General features: G+C 40.8%; 1 protein-coding gene across 1 annotated transcript in view; it reads right to left on the bottom strand.

Moving 5' to 3' along the window:
- LOC139369596 (VPS10 domain-containing receptor SorCS3-like) overlaps positions 1-23,536 on the bottom strand; it is a 244,686-nt gene that overhangs the window by 119,758 nt on the left and 101,392 nt on the right. The window contains exon 2 of the mRNA XM_071108850.1: positions 3,165-3,232. Coding sequence (XP_070964951.1) covers positions 3,165-3,232 — 68 coding nt within the window. The remainder of the gene's footprint in view (positions 1-3,164; positions 3,233-23,536) is intronic.

Raw genomic sequence — 23,536 nt, 5'->3', positions numbered from 1 at the left:
AGAAGTTTAAGCTGCCTATCAATCATTGTTTTTGAAACCAGTGGACAGCAAGTGAGAAATGTGCTTTTGCAACAGCTGCATAGAGCAGATCCAAGCCTATGTGTAACGATTGTCTTCGGGTGAAAGAGAGGAGGACCAAGATGCAGCGTGATGAGAATCCATATTTAATAGGAAACTTAAACAATGAACAAAAACAAAAAACTGACAAAAAAGGAACGAAGCCGAACCAGTCCCGTAACGTCAACACTAAACACTGGAACAGGAACTATCACCCACAAAATACCCAAAGAATATGGCTGCCTAAATATGGTTCCCAATCAGAGACAACGATAGACAGCTGCCTCTAATTGAGAACCAATCCAGGCAACCATAGACTTACAAAACACCTAGAATAGAAAACACACCCATAAACATACAAAACCCCTAGACAAGTCAAACACATACATCACCCATGTCACACCCTGACCTAACCAAAATAACAAAGAATACTAAGGTCAGGGTGTGACACTATGGAATAAAAGTGGGGCTTTTATTGCTCAATCTAATTCATGATGATAAAAAAATCCATAGGACTAATGGACACATGCTCAAAATTGCACACTTTTGGTAGAATTAAAGGGGAAATCTGTAAATGCTACATCTATTTTTGGACTTATAAATAATGTATAAGTTAGTAAGTTAAAATAACTACAGATTGTGTGACAGTTATCCATTGATTATTGAACAATATAACTTAAATGCCTCATGAGCTTAGTTCAACTGTCACAATCCCTGAGAACCCAAAATACAGTTGAAGTCGGAAATTTACACACACTTAAGTTGGTGTAATTAAAACAAATTTTTCAACCACTCCACAAATTTCTTATTAACAATTTATAGTTTTGGCAAGTCGGTTAGGACATCAACTTTGTGCTGGATACAAGTCATTTTTCCAACAATTGTTTACAGACAGATTATTTTACTTTCATTTACTGTATCACAATTCCAGTTGGTCAGAAGTTGACGGTGATTTAATCAGCTTGGAAAATTCCAGAAAATGATGTCATGGCTTTCGAAGCTTCTGATAGGCTAATTGACATCATTTGAGTCAATTGGAGGTGTACCTGTGGATGTATTTCAAGGCAAACCTTCAAACTATGTGCCTCTTTGCTTGACATCATGGGAAAATCAAAAGAAATCAGCCAAGACCTCAGAAAAAAAATTGTAGATCTCCACAAGTCTGGTTCATCCTTGGGAGCAATTTCCAAACTCACCATGCAGTGATCATACCACTCAGAAAGGAGAAACGTTCTGTCTCCAAGAGATGAGCGTACTTTGGTGCAAAAAGTACAAATCAATCTCAGAACAACAGCAAAGGACCTTGTGAAGATGCTGTAGGAAGGTACAAAAGTATCTATTTCTACAGTAAAACGAATCATATATCGATATAACCTGAAAGTCTGCTCAGCAAGGAAGAAGCCACTGCTCCAAAACCACCCTAAAAAAAAGCCAGACTACGGTAAGCAACTGCACATGGTCTGATGAAACAAAAATAGAACTGAGCCTCGTTATGTTTGGAGAAAAAGGGGGAGGCTTGCAAGCCGAAGAACACCATCCCAACCGTGAAGCACGGGGGTGGTAGCATCATGTTGTTGGGGGGCTTTGCTGCAGGAGGGACTGGTGCACTTCAGAAAATAGATGTCGTCATGAGGGAGGAAATTGATGTGGATGTATTGAAGGTACATCTCAATACATCAGTCAGGAAGTGAAAGCTTGGATGCAAATGGGTCTTCCAAATGGATAATCCCAAAATGGCTTAAGGACAACAAACTCAAGGTATTGGAGTGGCCATCACAAAGCCCTGAACTCAATCATATAGAACATTTGTGGGCAGAACTGAAAAAAATGTGTGCGAGCAAGGAGGCCTACAAACCTGACTCAGTTACACCGGCTCTGTCATGAGGAATGGGCCAAAATTCAGCCACATTATTGTGGGAAGCTTATGGAAGGCTATCAGAAACATTTGACCCAAGTTAAACAATTTAAAGGCAATGCTACCAAATACTAATTGAGGGTATGTAAACTTCTGACCCACTGGGAATGTCATGAAAGAAATAAAATCTGAAATAAATAATTCTCTCTACTATTATTCTGACATTTCACATTCTTAAAGTAAAGTGGTGATCCTAACTGACCTAAGACAGGGAATTTTTTACTACGATTAAGTTTCAGGAATTGTGAAAAACTGATTTTAAATGTGTTTGGCTAAGGTGTATTTAACTTCCGACTTCAACTGTATAGGAAAAACAATTTTCATTTAGAAGCCTAACATCACATTTCATCTTCTCACAAATAGTTTCATATTTAATCATATAATTTCCACAACATTCAGTTGTAAATCTGATGACTGGGAAATATACACATTCAGAGATGTTGTTATACCGTTATATCAGCGTTATATCAGCCTGACTCACTCAACAGGAGAGTGATCTACACACGTCACAGTCTAACTATCTGGGTCCCACAAACACACGCAGGAGCCGCATCACTATAATCTCACAATAATAATTTCACTTTCATTGTATTGACACACCAAATTGCCTGAAAGGACCACATGCTCTTACTGTGTCACTATTACAGTCTACCACAAGCAAAACAACAAGAAAAAAATGGCAGCTAAAGTAATGAACGAAGAAAACTTGTCCGGTACTAAAATATCTTGATGGTGGTTATGCTCATAGCTTCCCATTGACTCAAAGGGGACTTGTATACCTCTCCTTCAGTCAGTGTATTTTTAATGCACTTTGTGTTGTTACTCTGTGCTGTTTTATGCTAGTCTCCCTGGGAAGGTGTAAGGGGGACAGAGGTACATCCAAGGTACATCACGTTAAACATGGAGTCAGTTTACACAAGAGTAGAGACCAGTCATCATTCACCTGGGGCACCCTGCCCAATGCTCAGCAGGGCAATGCTGCTTTGCATGCAGCAGTCTTGTACAAAGCAGTGAGGAAGATGGAAAGAGAAAAGTGGTAGGGAGAGAGAAAGATGGAGAGAGAGTAGAAAAAAGAAAGAAAATGGAGAGAGACTGCACTATTGTTCCTTTGATGAATCTGAATATGTGTCAGGGGAGGGAGCGACAGAGAAGGAGACAGAGAGGGAGAGCTGAAGAAAGGCTACTGTCTTACCTCCACAAGGTGCTCTCTGTAACACTCCCCAGGTGAAAGTCATAAAGTTTGGTCAGAATCAGGATCACCTGGAAACAAAACAGACATAACATGTGTTATAAGTAAGTAATAAGCCATGAAATGACTCAAACCTATTAGATAATAAACATAAATGTTTAAGAATACCACAGGTTATTCTCTCAGAAGACAAGACAGACTGGGCAAACTAATCTATATTCTCTTAGAAGAACACCAACCTACGTATTCCATAAAAAACTATCAAAACCAGCATTAACAACAACAAAAGGTGTTTGTCGATACATTGGCATGTTATGAATGTCCCTTTGGCTCCGTCCCCAATACAACACTTGTCAAGGGGCACTATGCCAGCCTGTATGTCCACTTTGAACCCTCTCTCTCTTGTTCCCTCAGTGCTGCCAGGCTTGGCCCCTTACAAGCATGATCCTGCAGTCAGTCCCTTTGTTCCCATAGCTTTGGTCTGAGCGGTGTGAGGAGCGGGAAAGAGAGAGAGGAGGGAAGGGGGTCTTTGATAACACACTGAAAAAGGTGATGGGTGAATCACAGACCAAGATGGCCACCCATATTCTAGAGACCCAGTTGTCAGATTTGATATCAAAACAGAGGACCAGAGAACTCAGTGTATTTTTTGACTCGGTGAAGCCTGAAGTGACATCTATCACTGAATCCAAAATCCCCAACTCCTCTCTAGGCTGTCCTGTAGGAAATGTTAAACTTGTAGTGTGTTTAATGTTCAAAAAGGCTTATGAAGTTTGCAATTCCCACTTTGAAATGTCAAATTTGAATTCCCCCCAGCCTATTAGAAGGCAAATTGTTAAAAGGTTTTTACCATTCTGCTTAAACCTATCCAGTTATCTTAGATCTACAGGAGATTCTAGTGGGTAGAAAGGGCCAAGGGATTGATTTGGAATTCAGCGTATGCTCCTCTGAGTGGTAGGCTACTGATGTGGCCTGGGCACACATGGCGTCTGTGGAGGAGACAAACAAAGAGTAATACTGGGAAGACAACACTGTCTTTATATAAATGCCACAACAGCCAGATTTTCACAGCGTTATTAACGATTTACATTACCACCTCCGAGTTGCGTCGTTAATTCCGAGGTTGATGCTGGAATTTGTTAAATACAAGAACATGGAACAGAATGAATCAAACCTTAATTATTTACCCTTTGTCATGACACAGATGACTTGAAAGTGCGCACAGGGAAGGGTTTTTACATAATAAATGCTATTTTCACAGCAGTCACGTTGTTATATTACGCTACAAACTAAATAGAATCTGGCTTTTTATTTATTTGCATACTTGTCACTTCTTAGTGTCCCCCTCTTTGCGCCAAGCGTATGTTACCTAAAAGTGAATAGACAAGCCTGACTTGAGTCACTTCGCTGTAAGGTGATTTGCTAGCTCTCTCTCTTTGTCTTGCCTGACTACATTTAGAGATATGCATCAGAAATATGGAACTCAGGAGGGAGAAATTAATAAAGCCATCACCAGTTGTTAGACTTGACCTCCGTTGTTCATGTGTACAGGCTCCAGGATTAGCCTCACTAGCCTGGCTGGCCCTTAAGAGTCCCAAGGACTGGCCTGGACCTCCCTGGGGAGCCACTGAGGGCTCTCTCTGAGGGATGGTGCCACCACCCCGGGGCCCCACTCCTCCTCCTTAGAATGTGAGCAGATGGTTTGGGCCAAGCACGATTGCACTGCCAGAGAGGGCAATGTAGAGAGAGAAGAAGAAATTGGATTCATGCCAAACTTGTAAAATGCAAAGCAAAACTGAGTTTTTCTTGGAGTGCTAGTAGTTTGTGTGTCTGTGCTCTTGCATGTTCTTGCTTGAGAGTGTGTATGTGTGTGTGGAGGATCCTGCAGGGGTCTGATGTTGTCAGACAAGCTTGCTCTCCTCTGCCAGGGGGCGGCACCACACAGACAGGGAGCAGTCCCCCTCCATGACAGAATGAATTGACAATTCACATCGAATAACTGGGGCACCACCTGAAATCCCAGAGAATACTTTTGTCCTGTCAGCTTGTGTCATCGTCATGAAAATCTTAATCATGTCTCTGAAAATGCCTTGGTCGCCCAAAAACAAAAGAAATACAAACGGTGAAAGCATTAAGTGAGGGGCGGTTGCAAAGAATACTGAACTTTCAGCAAGTCCTTGTAACATATTGTCAAGTTTGTTTATATAATGCTGATCTTTGTTGGTCTTGTAAAGTCGACTGACAATGGATTCAATGCAATACGGATGACACAAACTGTAAACAACTAAGTTTCACTGGGTGGCCATTTTTCAAGAACATTCTCCCCCCTTGAAAACCCCAATTGACCTGCAATGCATGGAAGAATATGTCAGCTTGTTGCCTCGCAATTAACCAACTGTGGCGAAAACATATTATTAGCCTAACTAAATGTCCCACAAAGACCCAATTTAAAGTGGCAAACGTAATTTTGAATGCTGATTTTGCTCCGTAGCATGCTAATGATAGGTCACCAATGACTTTGAGAAAACAGTTCATCTCTCCTCCAAGCCAGTCAGTAGTTTAATTGTATTAGCCTCGCGAATTGCTGGTATCTATTGCCGGGGTCAATGCTATGTGGCCGGTAACAAGGACACTAAATTAAACATGCTTTTCAGTAGTGAATACTGAATGAATATCTAGTCCCTCAGGAGTGTTCAGTGAATCAGTGTGGCGTGCCGGAAACGCCTGGATAATAAAAAGAACACTTCAGAATGTCTGTGTCATTGTGGATAACTGGCGCAGCATTGCGACCACAGTGTTGCATCATGGTTGCAATAACCATACAGTAGCGGCGTTATGGAACATGGCACATGTCAAAGAATAAGCAATATAACATAAATGTACTGTGGGGAACCTACAGTATTTGACCATTTGCTGATTAAGACTTAAAAAGTAGCGTTGGTTTGTTGTCTTCCTGTATTGAACACAGATAGACCCCGTCTTCAATTTGATCGATTATTAACGTTTAAAATTACCTAAAGTTGCATTACAAAAGTAGTTTGAAATGTTTTGGCAAAGTTTACAGGCAAATTTTGAGATATATTGTAGTGACGTTGCACATTTTGGAAGCTGTTTTTTTCTGGATCAAACGCGCCAAATAAATTGACATTTTGGATGTATATGGGCAGAATTAATCGAACAAAAGGACCAATTGTGATGTTTATGGGACACATTGCCAACAAAAGAAGCTCGTCGAAGGTAAGGCATGTTTTATATTTTATTTCTGCATTTTGTGTAGCGCCTGCAGGGTTGAAATATGCTACTCTCTTTGTTTACTGTTGTGCTATCATCAGATAATAGCTTCTTATGCTTTCGCCGAAAAGCTTTTTTAAAATCTGACATGTTGGCTGGATTCACGAGTGTAGCTTTAATTTAGTATCTTACATGTGTGATTTAATGAAAGTTAGATTTTTATATAATTTTATTTGAATTTTCCGCGCTGCATTTTCCCTGGCTTTTTGGCCAAGTGGGACGCAAGCGTTCCCTATCCTAGAGAGGTTAATGAGACCGTTGCCTGTTTACACAACGATTCTTCTCATTCAAAGACGTCTGTATCTATTCCATTTGATTGCACGCTTAGAATTTAGCTACAGTGCCTTCAGAAAGTTTTCGTAGGCTTTGACTAATTCCACATTTTTGTTTTGTTACAGCCTGAATTCAAAATGCATTGAATATATGTTTTCTTAGCCATCTACACACAATACCCCATAATGACAAAGTGATGTCACGTCTACTCCCGCTCCTCCCCTCCGGCGTTCGACATCACCGCGATAGTAACCACTGGCATCTATCATTACGCACACCTGCACTCCATCATGAGGCACACTTGGACTCCCTTACCTCACTACCTTAGGTTATTGCCCCAGTCAGTATTGTTTATGTGTTTATGTGTAGACGCTACTGCTGTATTGTTTCGTTCCATGTTTGTTGTTTTATTAAACGTACCATCTGCACCTACTTCTAGACTATCAGCGTCTTTGTTACAGAATACTGACAAAAAACGATGGAAGCAGCAGGAAAACAGTATCAGTCGACGAGCAGGGATACCTTCTTCCTCAACACCATGACCAGCTGGCACATGTGGGAATGGCTATGGAAGAGGTTCTTTGCAGTGTGCAACGTGTCAAACATACCTAGGAGGCATTGCCGTCAACTAGCGAAGGATAATCTACAACCAGACAGCTGCGAGGCCAGCACAACAGCCCATTCAGCAACCTGCTCAGGTCAGCGATTCTCGTTTGTCCCTCTAAGATAAATATGATGGCACCCCGTCTAAATCCCATGGCTTCCTACTTCAGTGCTCCCTCTACTTTGCGCACCAAATGGGAGCCCCCACAACCGAGATGTACAAGGTTGCCAATTTATTTCTCTGCTGACTGGGAGGGCGTTGGAATGGGCCACGGCCATCTGGGAGAGAGGAAAGGAGGAACTGGATTCATACGAGGGGTTCATGGCTTTGTTCAAATGTATCTTCAATCATCCAAAGGAGGGCAGATACGGAGGTGAGCGTCTACTCCAATTACGGCAGGGGTACCCGGCGGCTGACGAGTACGTGCTCACCTTCCGGACAGTAAAAGCAGATGGAATGAGCCGGCGCTTCGTAAGCTATTCAGAAGAGGTCTGTGCGAGGAGGTCCAGACGGAACTGGCCTGTCGAGACGACAACCTCTGCTTGGACACACCTCTCCTTGGACCTCTCGATAGCCATCCATCTGGATAACCTACTTTGGGAGAGTCGGTACTATCATGACGTTGCCCTCTTTGGGTAAAGCAAGCCTATCCCCCTCTCCCTGCCTCCCCCTGCCTCCCCCTTTCCTCCTTCAATTAGGCTGCTATGGTCAGAGAGAGGTCGTAAATTCCTGAGGAGAAGACCCTGCCACAGTATAAGAGAGAGTGAATTTTCATAGAGAACAAAGGAATTTCTTCCACCTCACAGAACTTGAGGTCCGAACAAGTTTCATGTTCCGGAGAAAGTATAAAAGATCGGTGAATCCAGCTACGAACTGGTCCGTTTGTTACAACTTGGGGAAGCTCATGAGAGACGGTGTGGCCACATTACCATAACGCTGTTTATACAGTGCCTTGCGAAAGTATTCGGCCCCCTTGAACTTTGCGACCTTTTGCCACATTTCAGGCTTCAAACATAAAGATATAAAACTGTATTTTTTTGTGAAGAATCAACAACAAGTGGGACACAATCATGAAGTGGAACGACATTTATTGGATATTTCAAACTTTTTTAACAAATCAAAAACTGAAAAATTGGGCGTGCAAAATTATTCAGCCCCCTTAAGTTAATACTTTGTAGCGCCACCTTTTGCTGCGATTACAGCTGTAAGTCGCTTGGGGTATGTCTCTATCAGTTTTGCACATCGAGAGACTGACATTTTTCCCATTCCTCCTTGCAAAACAGCTCGAGCTCAGTGAGGATGGATGGAGAGCATTTGTGAACAGCAGTTTTCAGTTCTTTCCACAGATTCTCGATTGGATTCAGGTCTGGACTTTGACTTGGCCATTCTAACACCTGGATATGTTTATTTTTGAACCATTCCATTGTAGATTTTGCTTTATGTTTTGGATCATTGTCTTGTTGGAAGACAAATCTCCGTCCCAGTCTCAGGTCTTTTGCAGACTCCATCAGGTTTTCTTCCAGAATGGTCCTGTATTTGGCTCCATCCATCTTCCCATCAATTTTAACCATCTTCCCTGTCCCTGCTGAAGAAAAGCAGGCCCAAACCATGATGCTGCCACCACCATGTTTGACAGTGGGGATGGTGTGTTCAGGGTGATGAGCTGTGTTGCTTTTACGCCAAACATAACGTTTTGCATTGTTGCCAAAAAGTTCAATTTTGGTTTCAACTGACCAGAGCACCTTCTTCCACATGTTTGGTGTGTCTCCCAGGTGGCTTGTGGCAAACTTTAAACAACACTTTTTATGGATATCTTTAAGAAATGGCTTTCTTCTTGCCACTCTTCCATAAAGGCCAGATTTGTGCAATATACGACTGATTGTTGTCCTATGGACAGAGTCTCCCACCTCAGCTGTAGATCTCTGCAGTTCATCCAGAGTGATCATGGGCCTCTTGGCTGCATCTCTGATCAGTCTTCTCCTTGTATGAGCTGAAAGTTTAGAGGGACGGCCAGGTCTTGGTAGATTTGCAGTGGTCTGATACTCCAAACATTTCAATATTATCGCTTGCACAGTGCTCCTTGGGATGTTTAAAGCTTGGGAAATCTTTTTGTATCCAAATCCGTCTTTAAACTTCTTCACAACAGTATCTCGGACCTGCCTGGTGTGTTCCTTGTTCTTCATGATGATATTTGCGCTTTTAACGGACCTCTGAGACTATCACAGTGCAGGTGCATTTATACGGAGACTTGATTACACACAGGTGGATTGTATTTATCATCATTAGTCATTTAGGTCAACATTGGATCATTCAGAGATTCTCACTGAACTTCTGGAGAGAGTTTGCTGCACTGAAAGTAAAGGGGCTGAATAATTTTGCACGCCCAATTTTTCAGTTTTTGATTTGTTAAAAAAGTTTGAAATATCCAATAAATGTTGTTCCACTTCATGATTGTGTCCCACTTGTTGTTGATTCTTCACAAAAAAATACAGTTTTATATCTTTATGTTTGAAGCCTGAAATGTGGCAAAAGGTCGCAAAGTTCAAGGGGGCCGAATACTTTCGCAAGGCACTGTATATATTGATTGCAATTGTTCCCGAATGAGTGAGTGTTCATGTGCAAAGGATTAGCATTTCAATTGTTAGAATTATCAACTCTATAGGGTCTTCTCAGCTGACCCCCACTCCCCGTTTTGTCCACCAAGCCGCGATGCCGGCTTAGCCCACTAGGGCACATTCCCTTATCATTTCTTGTAACTATATTGACTTTGTTTGTTTGTTTATGCATTTCTGTGAATTACTGAGTTAGTTAATAAATAAATGATTTAACTTCTTGCTCCTACTTGAGACGCAGATGTCTCAAGTAGACACCTGGAAATGCAAATGCGCTACGCTAAATACTAAATGTACTCGTTAAAACTCAAACGTTCATCAAAATGCACATGCAGGGTATTGAATTAGAGCTACACTCGTTGTGAACCTAGCCAACAAGTCAGATTTTTAAAATGTTTTTCGGGCGAAAGCATGAGAAGCTATTATCTGATAGCATGCAACACCCCAAAATGCCTGAATGCGACGTAAACAAAGATTTAGCGTAGCCGCGGCTACACAAAACGCAGAAATAAAATATAAAACATTCATTACCTTTGACAAGCTTCTTTCTTGGCACTCCTATATGCCCCATAAACATCACTATTGGGTCCTTTTTTCGTTTAAATCGGTCCATATATACCCAAAATAGCTTTCTATGGAAGCTAAGTGATTCAGAAAAAAACATTGTTTTAAAACGCAGCGTCATTTTTTAAAATTAAAAAAGTTGACGATAAACTTTCACAAAACACTTCGAAATACTTTTGTAATCCAACTTTAGGTATTAGTAAACGTTTATAATCTATCAAAATGATTACAGGGCGATGTATATTCAATAGCTCCTCGTCTTCAAATCAATGGCTGAAAATGTGCACCTCACAACATCCTGGCGGAGACCGGAAGAAATTGAATCCAGTTAGTTGGATTTACCAACAAAAAAAGAAAATGACGACAATGGCGACAATGGCGACATCGTGTGGAATCTGTAGGAATTGCATGCACGAAAAAGGAGGGGGTAGACTTAACAATTGATGTATGGATGACTCATAGTGAAGACTGGGTTTGTGCAGATAACCAACAATTTACGATGTTTGGAATGAGACTAACTCGAGGTAAAGTAAATTATTCATTAATCCGAAGACTATGGATCAGATATGAAAATATCTGAAAGGTTATATTAGGAAATTATAACCTTGTAATCTGAATATTTTACTTGGTGCCCCGACTTCCTAGTTAATTACAGTTATATGATTAATCAGTTTGATCGCATAATACTAATTACAGATCTTTGATAAAACTAAGTCTTCAATTTAATGATAAATAAAGTAAAGACACGAGAGTACCCTCATCGCTTCTCTCCTTCCCTCAGTGAACACTGGATCAGAGCCTGAACCCATGGAGGTAGGGGTCACACACATACCCGCGGCGGAGCGATGCAGACGGAGACAGATGGGGAAATTGTGGTCAAAGAGGGCACCAGCTCCAGTGGTGTCCATTACTTTCCAACCTGGGATCCATGAGAGTAGAGGGACGGTCACATGATCTTCCACCTGCTGGGGCAGGAGGGAGAATTCCGTCTTCATCACTTTCTGCTAAACTCTTTTTGGTGTCCATCACACTAGTTGACTGTCCCTAATGTACTGTGTCCACAGTGTTAGTGGATTCCGGTGCCAAGGGGAACTTTATTGACCAGACCCTTGCCTCCTCTCTTAACATCATCTCATACCACTCTCCTCTCCTTTCCTGGTTCAAGCCCTTGATAATCGGCCACTAGGATCCGGAACCATCACACACCTCACCCAGCCACTCACCCTCACTGTGGAGTAGATTCATCAGGAGAACATCACCTTCTTCATCACCAGTTCTGTCTCAACAATAGGGTAGTCCACAGAAATTGTATCCGTGTACATATTACTAGAATAAATTGTCCCCTGCAGAGAGAAATTACGGCATCGGTGATTGAGAGCTCCTGGCGGCGAAGTTGGCATTAGAGGAGTGGAAACACTGGCTGGAGGGCGACAAGGACTCATTCGTCATCCTCATTGACCATCGGAACCTGGAGTACCTACGGACAGCAAGGAGGCTGAAGCTGCGCCAAGCAAGGTGGGCCCTTTTCTTCACAAGATTTGACTTCATGCTGACCTATCGCCAAGGTTCAAAGAACACCAAGGTCGATGCCCTGTCCAGTCTCTACAATTCGCGAGAGTGTCCAGAATGTACCTATAATCCCATCCTCACGAGTCAGAGCCCCTGTGGTCTGGGTCATAGATGTAGACATCCGCCAGGCTCTGGAGAGGGAGCCTACAACCAATCACTTTCCTCCTGAGTGCATCTACATTCCCACAGGGATAAGGGATTGGCTGCTGGCCTGGGCACACACAGCTGTCGTCGTTGGACATCTAGGTATTTATCACACTACCCAATCTATCTCTGAAAAATACTGGTAGCCCACCTTGGCGCAGGGTGTCAGGCAGGTGGTTATGGTGACCGAACAGAGACAGATAAATAGGGTCTGACATTTCTGGAAACAATTGTTTAATTTTTTTAGGGGACTGCCAGCTGACATTAACATCCAAACCTATGTGGGCTAGATGGAAACTAGACTCTAAAGCAACAACCCTGGGTGGGTTAAAAACCCTGTGTGGGTGAGAGACCCTATGTGGACTCAAAAGCGCTATACAAATATTAGAGAATGCATTAGAGAATGCATTATAATGAATAGTATAAGATAGTAAGGCGCACCTGTGAAGTTACTGCTGTTTTACGGTTATGAGATCCTGTACCATGGGTTAGTATTGTAAGATGGAAATGTGTTTTCTCAGGACCTAGAAATGTGAAAATATTTCTGCACGTTATAAAAAATATTGTGGAAAACAACTAATTAGTTAAGTATGTTTAGGGAACAGTACTGTATGAATGTGAATGAGAGTTGTGTGAGTGTGGAAAAAAGGGTTAATCTGGAGTTTGGATAATAAGATAAAGAAATGTGTATAATAAGCAGATTTCAATTTGGATAATAGGTTTCGATATGTAGTGGTATCTTGGTGTTCCGTCCATCACTGCCAATCATTGAATATCACGGGGTGGTATTGAGACTGGGATGTTATTTTAGAACAATAGCCGGCAAGTCTATAATTTCTGAAAGTCTAAGGAATTGTTGAGGATAGGTGTAGAGTATTATTCCTATAGAGCAGTGTCTGGGAAAACAAACATTTTTGGGTTCTGCTGGGAGCGTATGCATCAAGAGTTGTTGGAAACGCACATGGAGTGGTTAATTAATGTGAGCACCTAAGATTTCCTACGTTATATATTGAACCTGTGAAGATGAATGAATGAGAAAAAATCATATGTGTTGTTGTGTCTTTGGCATCATTAAACTGAAGATTAATCTTAATCTAAAATAATCTTTAATTATTATTACGTAATTAAACGACTTAAACATGGAACTGTCATTAACTAGGAAGCCGGGGCACCAAGGAAAATATTCAGATTACAAAGTTATAATTTTCCTAATATAACTTTCAGATATTTTAATATCTGATCACTTAGTCTTCTGATTAATGAATTATTCTTTACCTCACATTAGTCTCATTCCAAACCTCGTAAACTGTTGGTTATCTGCACGAACCGTCTTCACTATGAGTCATCCATACATCAATTGTCTTAAAATAATTTATTTACTAACTAAGTAATCACAGAAATGCATAACAAACAGTAGATATGGTTACAAAGAAATGGTAAGGGAATGTGCCCTAGTTGGCTAAACCGGCATGGCGGCACATGAACGCTCACTCATTTAGGAATAATTGCAATCAATATATATATATTTACGCTCAGTGTGTCGTAGGGATCTCTGTTGAAAAGTTTGTTTCTGTTGGAGAGTTTGTCCGCCCTCTCTCTCTCTCAGCCGTGGTTAGGATGGATAGTTCAGAGTAACATTCGCTAATGTCATTATAGAATAGTTGTTTCGGCGGTTGTCGGTCTTCGCTTTCAATGATACAGAATTCCTAGCTGCAGACTAGTAATTAATGTCAAAGACTTGCACTTCTTCTGTCGGTATCGATAGTCTAAGAGTTTAACCATGTGGGATGGTTAAAAGATTCAGCAATCTACTCAAACCACATTTCCCTCTGATAGAGGTACTGGTTTGGTCTTAAACCTTAGCTCTCTCGTTATAGAGGTAAGCTGGTCTGAAGTTGGAAAACCCAGGTGGGGTTTTTATTAGGAACATAGAAAAGGTCTGTCCCATGACGCCGGTTCCTGCCTGTGCTCAGGGGGCGTCCTCTGAATTATTTAAATATCTTGAAACTAGAGGGCACTATTTTCATTTTTGGAAAAATAACGTTCCCAAAGTAAACAGGCTATTTTTCAGGAACAGATAATAGAATATGCATATAATTGACAGCTTAGGATAGAAAACACTCTAAAGTTTCCAAAACTGTAAAAATATTGTCTGTGAGTATAACAGAACTGATATTGCAGGCGAAAGCCTGAGAAAAATCCAATCAGGAAGAAACTCTTATTTAGAAACCTCTGCGTTCCTATGCGTCCCTATTGAGCAGTGAAAGGGATATCAACCAGATTCCTTTTTCTATGGCTTCCCTAATGTGTCTAGTGTCACAAGACATAGTTTCTGGCTTTTATTTTTGAAAAATGAGCGTGAGCGACAACATTGCGTCAGTGGTCAGCTGGTGGCTCTCAGAGTGATATGTGCGTAATAGACAAATGCGGCCATTGTTTCTCTCGCTCCTACTAAGAAGCCAACTGACCCGGTTGATACATTATCGAATAGATATTTGAAAAACACCTTGAGGATTGATTATAAAAAACGTTTGCCATGTTTCTGTAAATATTATGGATCTAATTTGTCATGACCGCAATTTCCGGTCGATTTCTCAGCCAAACGTGAAGAACAAACGAGGCTATTTCGGCTACAAAAATATTCTTTATGGAAAAAAGGAACATTTGCTATCTAACTGGGAGTCTCGTGAGTGAAAACAACCGAAGCTCATCAAAGGTAAACTATTTAATTTGATTGCTTTTCTGATTTTCGTGACCAAGTTGCCAGCTGCTAGCTAGGCATAATGCTATGCTAGGCTATCGATAAACTTACACAAATGCTTGTCTTGCTTTGGTTGTAAAGCATCATTTCAAAATCTGAGATGACAGGGTGATTAACAAAAGGCTAAGCTGTGTTTCAATATATTTCACTTGTGATTTCATGAATATTAATATTTTCTAGTAATATATTTTGTCCGTTGCGTTATGCTAATTAGTGTCAGTTGATGACAATTCTCACGGATCCGGGATGGGTACCTTAGTTAAGGAGAAGTATATCTCAAATTCCATGTAAAACACTTGTATTTTCATCAACATTTATGATGAGTATTTCTGTAAATTGATGTGTTCTCTGTAAAATCACTGCATGTTTTAGAACTACTGAACTAAAATGATATACACTGCTCAAAAAAATAAAGAGAACACTAAAATAACACATCACAGATCTGAATGAATTAAATATTCTTATTAAATACTTTTTTCTTTACATAGTTGAATGTGCTGACAACAAAATCACACAAAAATTATCAATGGAAATCAAATTTATCAACCCATGGAGGTCTGGATTTGGAGTCACACTCAAAATTAAAGTGGAAAACCACACTACAGGCTGATCCAACTTTGATGTAATGTCCTTAAAACAAGTCAAAATGAGGCTCAGTAGTGTGTGTGGCCTCCACGTGCCTGTATGACCTCCCTACAACGCCTGGGCATGCTCCTGATGAGGTGGCGGAATGTCTCCTGAAGGATCTCCTCCCAGACCTGGACTAAAGCATCTGCCAACTCCTGGACAGTCTGTGGTGCAATGTGGCGTTGGTGGATGGAGCGAGACATGATGTCCCAGATGTGCTCAATTGGATTCAGGTCTGGGGAACGGGCGGGCCAGTCCATAGCATCAATGCCTTCCTCTTGCAGGAACTGCTGACACACTCCAGCCATATGAGGTCTAGCATTGTCGTGCATTAGGAGGAACCCAGGGACAACCGCACCAGCATATGGTCTCAGGATCTCATCTCGGTACCTAATGGCTGTCAGGCTACCTCTGGCGAGCACATGGAGGGCTGTGCGGCCCCCCAAAGAAATGCCACCCCACACCATGACTGACCCACCGCCAAACCGGTCATGCTGGAGGATGTTGCAGGCAGCAGAACGTTCTCTATGGCATCTTCAGACTGTCACGTCTGTCACATGTGCTTAGTGTGAACCTGCTTTCATCTGTGAAGTGCACAGGGCGCCAGTGGCGAATTTGCCAATCTTGGTGTTCTCTGGCAAATGCCAAACGGCCTGCACGGTGTTGGGCTGTAAGCACAACCCCCATCTGTGGCCGTCGGGCCCTCATACCACCCTCATGGAGTCTGTTTCTGACCGTTTGAGCAGACACATGCACATTTGTGGCGGAGGTAGCGGTCCTGCTGCAGGGTTGTTGCCCTCCTACGGCCTCCTCCACGTCTCCTGATGTACTGGCCTGTCTCCTGGTAGCCCCTGGCTGTGTTTTTCTGTGACTTGGTGGTGACCTAACATAATCGTTTGTAGTGCTTTCGCTGTAAAGCCTTTTTGAAATCAGACACTGTGGCTGGATTAATGAGAATTTTATCTTCAAAATGGTGTAAAATACTTGTATGCTTGAGGAATTTTAATTATGAGATTTTTGTTGTTTTGAATTTGGCGCCCTGCACTGTCACTGGCTGTTGGCGAGGTGGGACGCTACCATCCCACATATCCCAGAGAGGTTTTAACTGACTTACCTAGTTAAATTATTTCTTTCAGAACTGACGGAAGTCCACTATAGTATGTACTGTATGTTAAGGGAGACGTAGGAAACCATGTCTCAAACAACTTTTTAATAGATGCCTGGGATCAAATATCACTGATCACTGATTCCTTATGCTAAAGGAATGTACACGTTCTCTTCCAGGAGAATGGGGGTTGTCATTTTCTCTCTCTTTGAAATGTTTCCTGTCGATACAGTCTTGGGAGAGCAGTGAGTGAAATTCTGCAGTGTGGTTAGTATAAAGGTATCCGGATTAGGCCGTAAACGACCAAATTAAATAAGGCCTGGCCATTTTTGCTTGTTTTTGCCATATGATTTACCACACTCACACACACCGGCACGCACACACAGCGTACTGGTTATGAATATGGGTTAGTGCCGAGGTATTTTAAAGGGGCACACACACACATGGAATTTTCAGATGTTTTTATTTTTTTGTTTTAATTTAACACATTAATTCTATTGATAAAACATGTACTGAAGAAACTTACTGTGAACCTGAAAATTGACTGTTTTTACATAATGCATCTAGTATAGAAAGTAACACTTATTTGAAGGGTTTGAATGACCTCTGTCTGTCAGCGATTGGGTGCAGAGTGAAAGTGGAGTCAGGCGCAGGACACAGGTATAGAGTAATCCAACTGAGTTTTAGTCAAAGAATAAAGCAAAATTCCAAATAGAAAATACAACACAACTCTAACACAAACATAACCACTAACGACATAAACAACCACGGACAGAACAGAAATGCATGTCAGATGGTTAAATAGGGAATGTAATGAGGGAGTGTATAACAGGTGTGTGTGTAATCAGACAAAACAAAACTAAACAGAAAAATGGATCAGTAGTGACTAGAAAGCCGGTGATGTCGATCGCCGAACACCACCTGAACAAGGAGAAGGGCCGACTTCGGTGGAAGTCGTGACACTGTCCTGACTTTTTAGTGTGGTTTGAACTACCTCACTGGAAAGCCGAGAGACATTAGATGATGAATTTAAGGTAATTTGTAATGATGATAATTATGGAGAGGTTATAATTAATAGTTATTTGTGTAATTCAGACTACGAGATGGATAGTCCTGTCTCTAGTCTATTTTTCTAATCCTTGAATCAAGTTATGGGTAAAAAAAATAATCTTTATGCAGTTATGGGTAGTGTCGTCGTGTTAAAATGGGGAATTACCAGTCTTTGGAGGTTTTTTGGATTGGAGTTTACACACCTTGAGCTATATGTAGGGATGTATTGAGTGGTACATGAAGGAGTGTATTGTTGCATTGTCTGTTCTGTTTTGTTTCGATAAATCTCACCAGATTGGATCTGCTGGATGATCAGGGTAATTTCCTGACCCCATGACTCTGCGATGAGGTTGACAGTGTGATAAAGGGAGTATAAGCTAATTGGAAAAAATTGTTTCAACAGAATGTGATGTTTTTCTTTTGGACATTTGTTTTAGAAATTTGTATTAAGAATATTGGCCCGAAGTAATAATTTGTCATATAGTGAATGTTTGTCTGGTTTTCCTGAATCAGAGATGCACTGAACTGAATTGTTGTTCTGATCTGTCCTTTCTGAAGGTTATGGTGGAGATGGTATCTAGATGCATGTACAATATAATTTGACCAAACGGTGTGGACCTCAAACCCCCCTCTAACCGGCTGAAGAAATGCCATTCAATACGTCCCTGTCCTGCACCACCTGTATCGAGAGACTTGAGTCTGAGTCAGCAACCGCTGTACAGCATCCAGTTGAAGTTATCAACCGCCTTTTCTCTCATGCCTTTTCTCTCAGGAGTGCAACAATAGTCCATGTGGACTTAGCATGGAGAGAGATCCTTTCCAAAACTTCTCTCATATTGCTGGTATACTGGTTGGAAAATGGACAAGACATAGTAGGAGTTGTGGTGGGGTTCAGGTGAGACATTGAAGTTTGGACATTATCATGGGTCATCCACTTGGAACTGTGAATCTATCCGAAGAAGAAAATGAAGAAATGCCAGAAGATTTGATTGCCGGGAAAGGGAGGGGGTTGGTCAACTGTTCCAGTAATTGATTTAGTCTGAAAATGTTATTTTGGGGTATCAGGTTGATTGAGGAGGTTTACATACTGCAAAATGTATAGTGATTTAGGCTAAGAATGCATTGAGATACTGATCTGTAATTATAACCCTGATGAATATATTGTACGGTAATATAAATGTACATTCTGTCAGTATTGATGTGGATTAAGTTTAGGGTTTTAATTTTGGGTGATAGTGTCACGTTCTGACCTTAGTTCCTTTATTATGTCTTTGTTTTAGTTTGGTCAGGGCGTGAGTTGGGGTGGGTAGTCTATGTTCCTTTTTCTATGTTGTGGTTTTGTGTTTGGCCTGGTATGGTTCTCAATCAGAGGCAGGTGTCGTTCGTTGTCTCTGATTGAGAATCATACTTAGTAGCCTTTTCCCACCTGTGTTTTGTGGGTGATTATTTCCTGTTTAGTGTTTTTTCATTCACCTTACGGGACTGTTCGTTTGTCGCTTATTGTTTTGTTCAGTGTTCAGTTATTTTAGTAAAAATATGAACACTTACCACCTTGCACTTTGGTCCTCCTCTCCTTCCACTGAAGACAACCGTTACAGATTGCTCAGTGATTCACATTGGTTCTATGTCATTCTAAATGTCGGTAGGATAATTAATTGGATTTTAATTATGATTTGGAAGCTGAATGATTTTTAAAACTGCCTGATTAATTTGAGTCAATTTTAGTATGTTAATCTGAGCAATTCATGTATTATGGATTGATTGTTTTGATCGTTGTTATGCTAATTGTGACATAGGTAAGGAAGTTGTTGTGTACTGAAAATGTTGACCAATGACTATTCTCAGCATGCCTTGGTGAATGGAGAGGTGAACTCTGGTCCTGAGAGTGAAACTGAACCTAATCTATTTGATTTATATCCATTGCCAAATTGTAATTTATGATGATAATAATAATACTCAGGAACTATAGCAGGTTTATGCTAATAGAACATAGAGTCCATAGGTGATGCCTTATACATGGTGTAATCATGATGCTTGTCCTGGGTCATGTCCATTAGGCACTAAACAGAATAAATGTTTGTTGAGAGAATTCTCAAAATGGGAGAATGTGGTAGCAGAATTACAAGATTATGTTATGTGTATGCACCAAGTGGTTTTATTTAATAGCGTAAGGCTCTTAGGACTCTCTCTCTCATTTTCTGAGTTAACTGAGAGGAGTCTTGAAGTTTGGGCTGGCAACTGATTAAGTGATAGATCAGATGTGGTGGGTGTCACCGAGATAGAGATGGCCTGGAGAAACAGAACAAATGCCTTATTATTCCTAATTACCCTGGCATCTGGGAGACAACATCAGAGGCAGATGACCACATGATGAACACAAAGTGGCATATGGTGCCCCCAATCTATATGGGGGGGGTTGAACCAGCTATGACTGAGCAATCTTGGTATCAAGTACAGTTGAAGTTGGAAGTGAACATACACTTAGGTTGGAGTCATTAAAACTTTTTCAACCACTCCACACATTTCTTGTTAACAAACTATAGTTTTGGCAAGGCGGTTAGGAAATCTACTTTGTGCATGACACAAGTCATTTTTCCAACAATTGTTCACAGACATATTATTTCACTTATAATTCACTGTATCACAAATGCAGTGGGTCAGAAGTTTACATATAAAGTTGACTGTGCCAGCTTGGAAGATTCTAGAAAATTATGTCATGGCTTTGAAGCTTATGATAGGCTATTTGACATCATTTGAGTCAATTGGAGGTGTACCTGTGGATGTATTTCAAGTCCTACCTTCAAACTCAGTGCCTCTTTGCTTGCCATTATGGGAAAATCAAAAGAAATCAGCCAAGACCTCAGAAAAAAAATTAAAGTGTGGTTCATCCTTGGGAGCATTTCCCAAATGCCTGAAGGTACCACGTTCATCTGTACGAACAATAGTATTCAAGTTTAACCTTGCAAGTTTAACCTCTTTGACCCCGCTAGCGGGATCAAATTCCACAACATCCGGTGAAATCAGAGCGCTCCAAATTAAAAATACAAAATCGTAATATTAAAGCTTGGTTGCAATTGGATCTTCCAAAAGGACAATGACCCCAAGCATACTTCCAAAGTAATGGCAAAATTGCTTAAAACGTCTTATGGCTGCGATCCCTGTACAGGGATCAACATCAGGGGGAATTTCTGAGTGACAACTAAAAATACAATGTCGTAACATTAAACATTCTTGAAAATGCAAGTGTCAAACTACGTTTTCCAATTTAAAATAGCTATTACAGAGAACATATACCATGCTTTTGTTTGAGAAGAGCAATCAACAACAGAAACATTCTGTTCACACATTCACATCTGAAGGTAAAATTATGACTTACATTCTGATATCTTGCTCTTATTTCTCTTCCTGAGGGTCCCAGTGATCAAATGAAGTTCCGTTTTCTTTGATAAAATCAATTTTATAGCCTAAATCGAAACATTTTGTAAACCGATTGTGCCGTTAATTCCATCTCTATCAATTTTTTACGGAGCATTCGACTTAATTACACACCGTAAACAATTGTTTATCTAGTCATGGTTGGTTTCAGTGCATTCCTCTGGATATTTGCAACACAGCCAAATGTCATTGTTTTTTTTGCGGGGAGTATTGACCGAAGTGAACTTATTTGAAGACAACGAGCAATTACTACCTTGCGCACCAATAATTTTAGCGAAGCTTCATTGATTGACTATATTTCTGCCTAATGACCACTGATCTTCTTGAAATCTAGCTGGGTAGATAGCCAATGAGCTGAGGTAAACGCCACTATGTAATGGTTTTGGGTTGGACCACCAATCCTTGTTTGTAAATGCACGCGTAAGGAACTCCATTCTCGCCTTGACTATCAGAGGACTTGCTGTGACGCTTGTTACGCGCAGCAGTATTTTCGGAAAGTTGTATTTTCAACGATTTCATTGAAGATATCATGGCGAATAAATCAGGAAAAGTGAAGTCAAAGTCTAAAGTGAAAAAGTGAAAGTGAGACACATTTTTTGGTTTGAGGAATCTTTGAGTGTTATGATTCAAACAGGAACTGAGTAGCTGTTTATGCAAGGACAGGACGTACTTCTGGACGGGTAAGTGCTAATGCCGTTTTATGAAATATAAATATATATATATATATTTTGCAATGAAATGTGTGGTTTGTGTGTGTGTGTGTTGGTTTGTTTGGGTGTGTGTATGTGTGTGTGTGTGTGTGTGTGTGTGTGTGTGTATATATATATATATATATATATATATATATATATATATATATATATATATATATATATATACACACACACACACACAGTGGGGCAAAAATGTATTTAGTCAGCCACCAATTGTGCAAGTTCTCCCACTTATAAAGATGAGAGAGGCCTGTCATTTTCATCATAGGTACACTTCAACTATGACAGACAAAATTAGACAAAAAATCCAGAAAATCACATTGTAGGATTTTTTATGAATTTATTTGCAAATTATGGTGGGAAATAAGTATTTGGTCAATAACAAAAGTTTATCTCAATACTTTAATATATAACCTTTGTTGGCAATGACAGAGGTCAAATGTTTTCTGTAAGTGTTCACAAGGTTTTCACACAATGTTGCTGGTATTTTGGCCCATTCCTCCATGCAAATCTCCTCTAGAGCAGTGATGTTTTGGGGCTGTTGCTGGGTAACACAGACTTTCAACTCCCTCCAAAGATTTTCTATGGGGTTGAGATCTGGAGACTGGCTAGGCCATTCCAGGACCTTGGAATGCTTCTTACGAAGCCACTCCTTCGTAGCCCGGGCGGTGTGTTTGGGATCATTGTCATGCTAAAAGACCCAGCCACGTTTCATCTTCAATGCCCTTGCTGATGGAAGGAGGTTTTCACTCAAAATCTCACGATACACGGCCCCATTCATTCTTTCCTTTACACGGATCAGTCGTCTGTTGGAGAATAATCAGAATTAGTTGGTAACATAGGTAAGATGTTTTATATTCATCATATGTTTGTAAGTTACTTCTCATCAGAATGTGTTTGTATAATATTGTGGCCGGGGTTGCAGTTATCTGTTCTATGTCAAGACTAAGTTACTTGGGCCGGAGAGAGGGGAGAGGTCAAGCGTGTATCTCTTGGCTCCACAATGTCTGTGTGCCAGTCAATGTGTCTCTGTGATCTTATCAAGATAGGATGGATTTGATATATGCCTGTTGATATGTGTGGATTTGATTAGGTTCTGAGTTTGAGAAAAGTGTATAGTTTAGGAGACAAAGCTGAACGATAAATTATGCCTAATGCTGTCTGGCTATGTGTGTCTTTGCTATAAACGATCTCAGTTGTAATGTGTAAGGGACTCTCAGCGAATTCATTTATAGACACTGAATTGATCTGAGAGTCACAGGGTTGTGATGGAGTTCCTATAATTAAAGATGGACTTTGTGATAACTAACTCTGACTTGTGTGTGGTTTGCTCTCATGATTTGGTAAATAGAGGAAATTTCCACGACACATCCTGGTCCCTTTGCAGAAAAACAGCCCCAAAGCATGATGTTTCCACCCCCATGCTTCACAGTAGGTATGGTGTTCTTTGGATGCAAATCAGCATTCTTTGTCCTCCAAACACGACGAGTTGAGTTTTTTCCAAAAAGTTATATTTTGGTTTCATCTGACCATATGACATTCTCCCAATCTTTTTCTGGATCATCCAAATGCTCTCTAGCAAACTTCAGATGGGCCTGGACATGTACTGGCTTAAGCAGGGGGACAC

Source organism: Oncorhynchus clarkii, chromosome 17, assembly GCF_045791955.1.
Source record: "Oncorhynchus clarkii lewisi isolate Uvic-CL-2024 chromosome 17, UVic_Ocla_1.0, whole genome shotgun sequence".
Taxonomy (NCBI): Eukaryota; Metazoa; Chordata; class Actinopteri; order Salmoniformes; family Salmonidae; genus Oncorhynchus; species Oncorhynchus clarkii.
The sequence above is the reverse complement of the archived record's forward strand: the minus strand, read 5'-3'. Positions and strand labels throughout refer to the sequence as shown.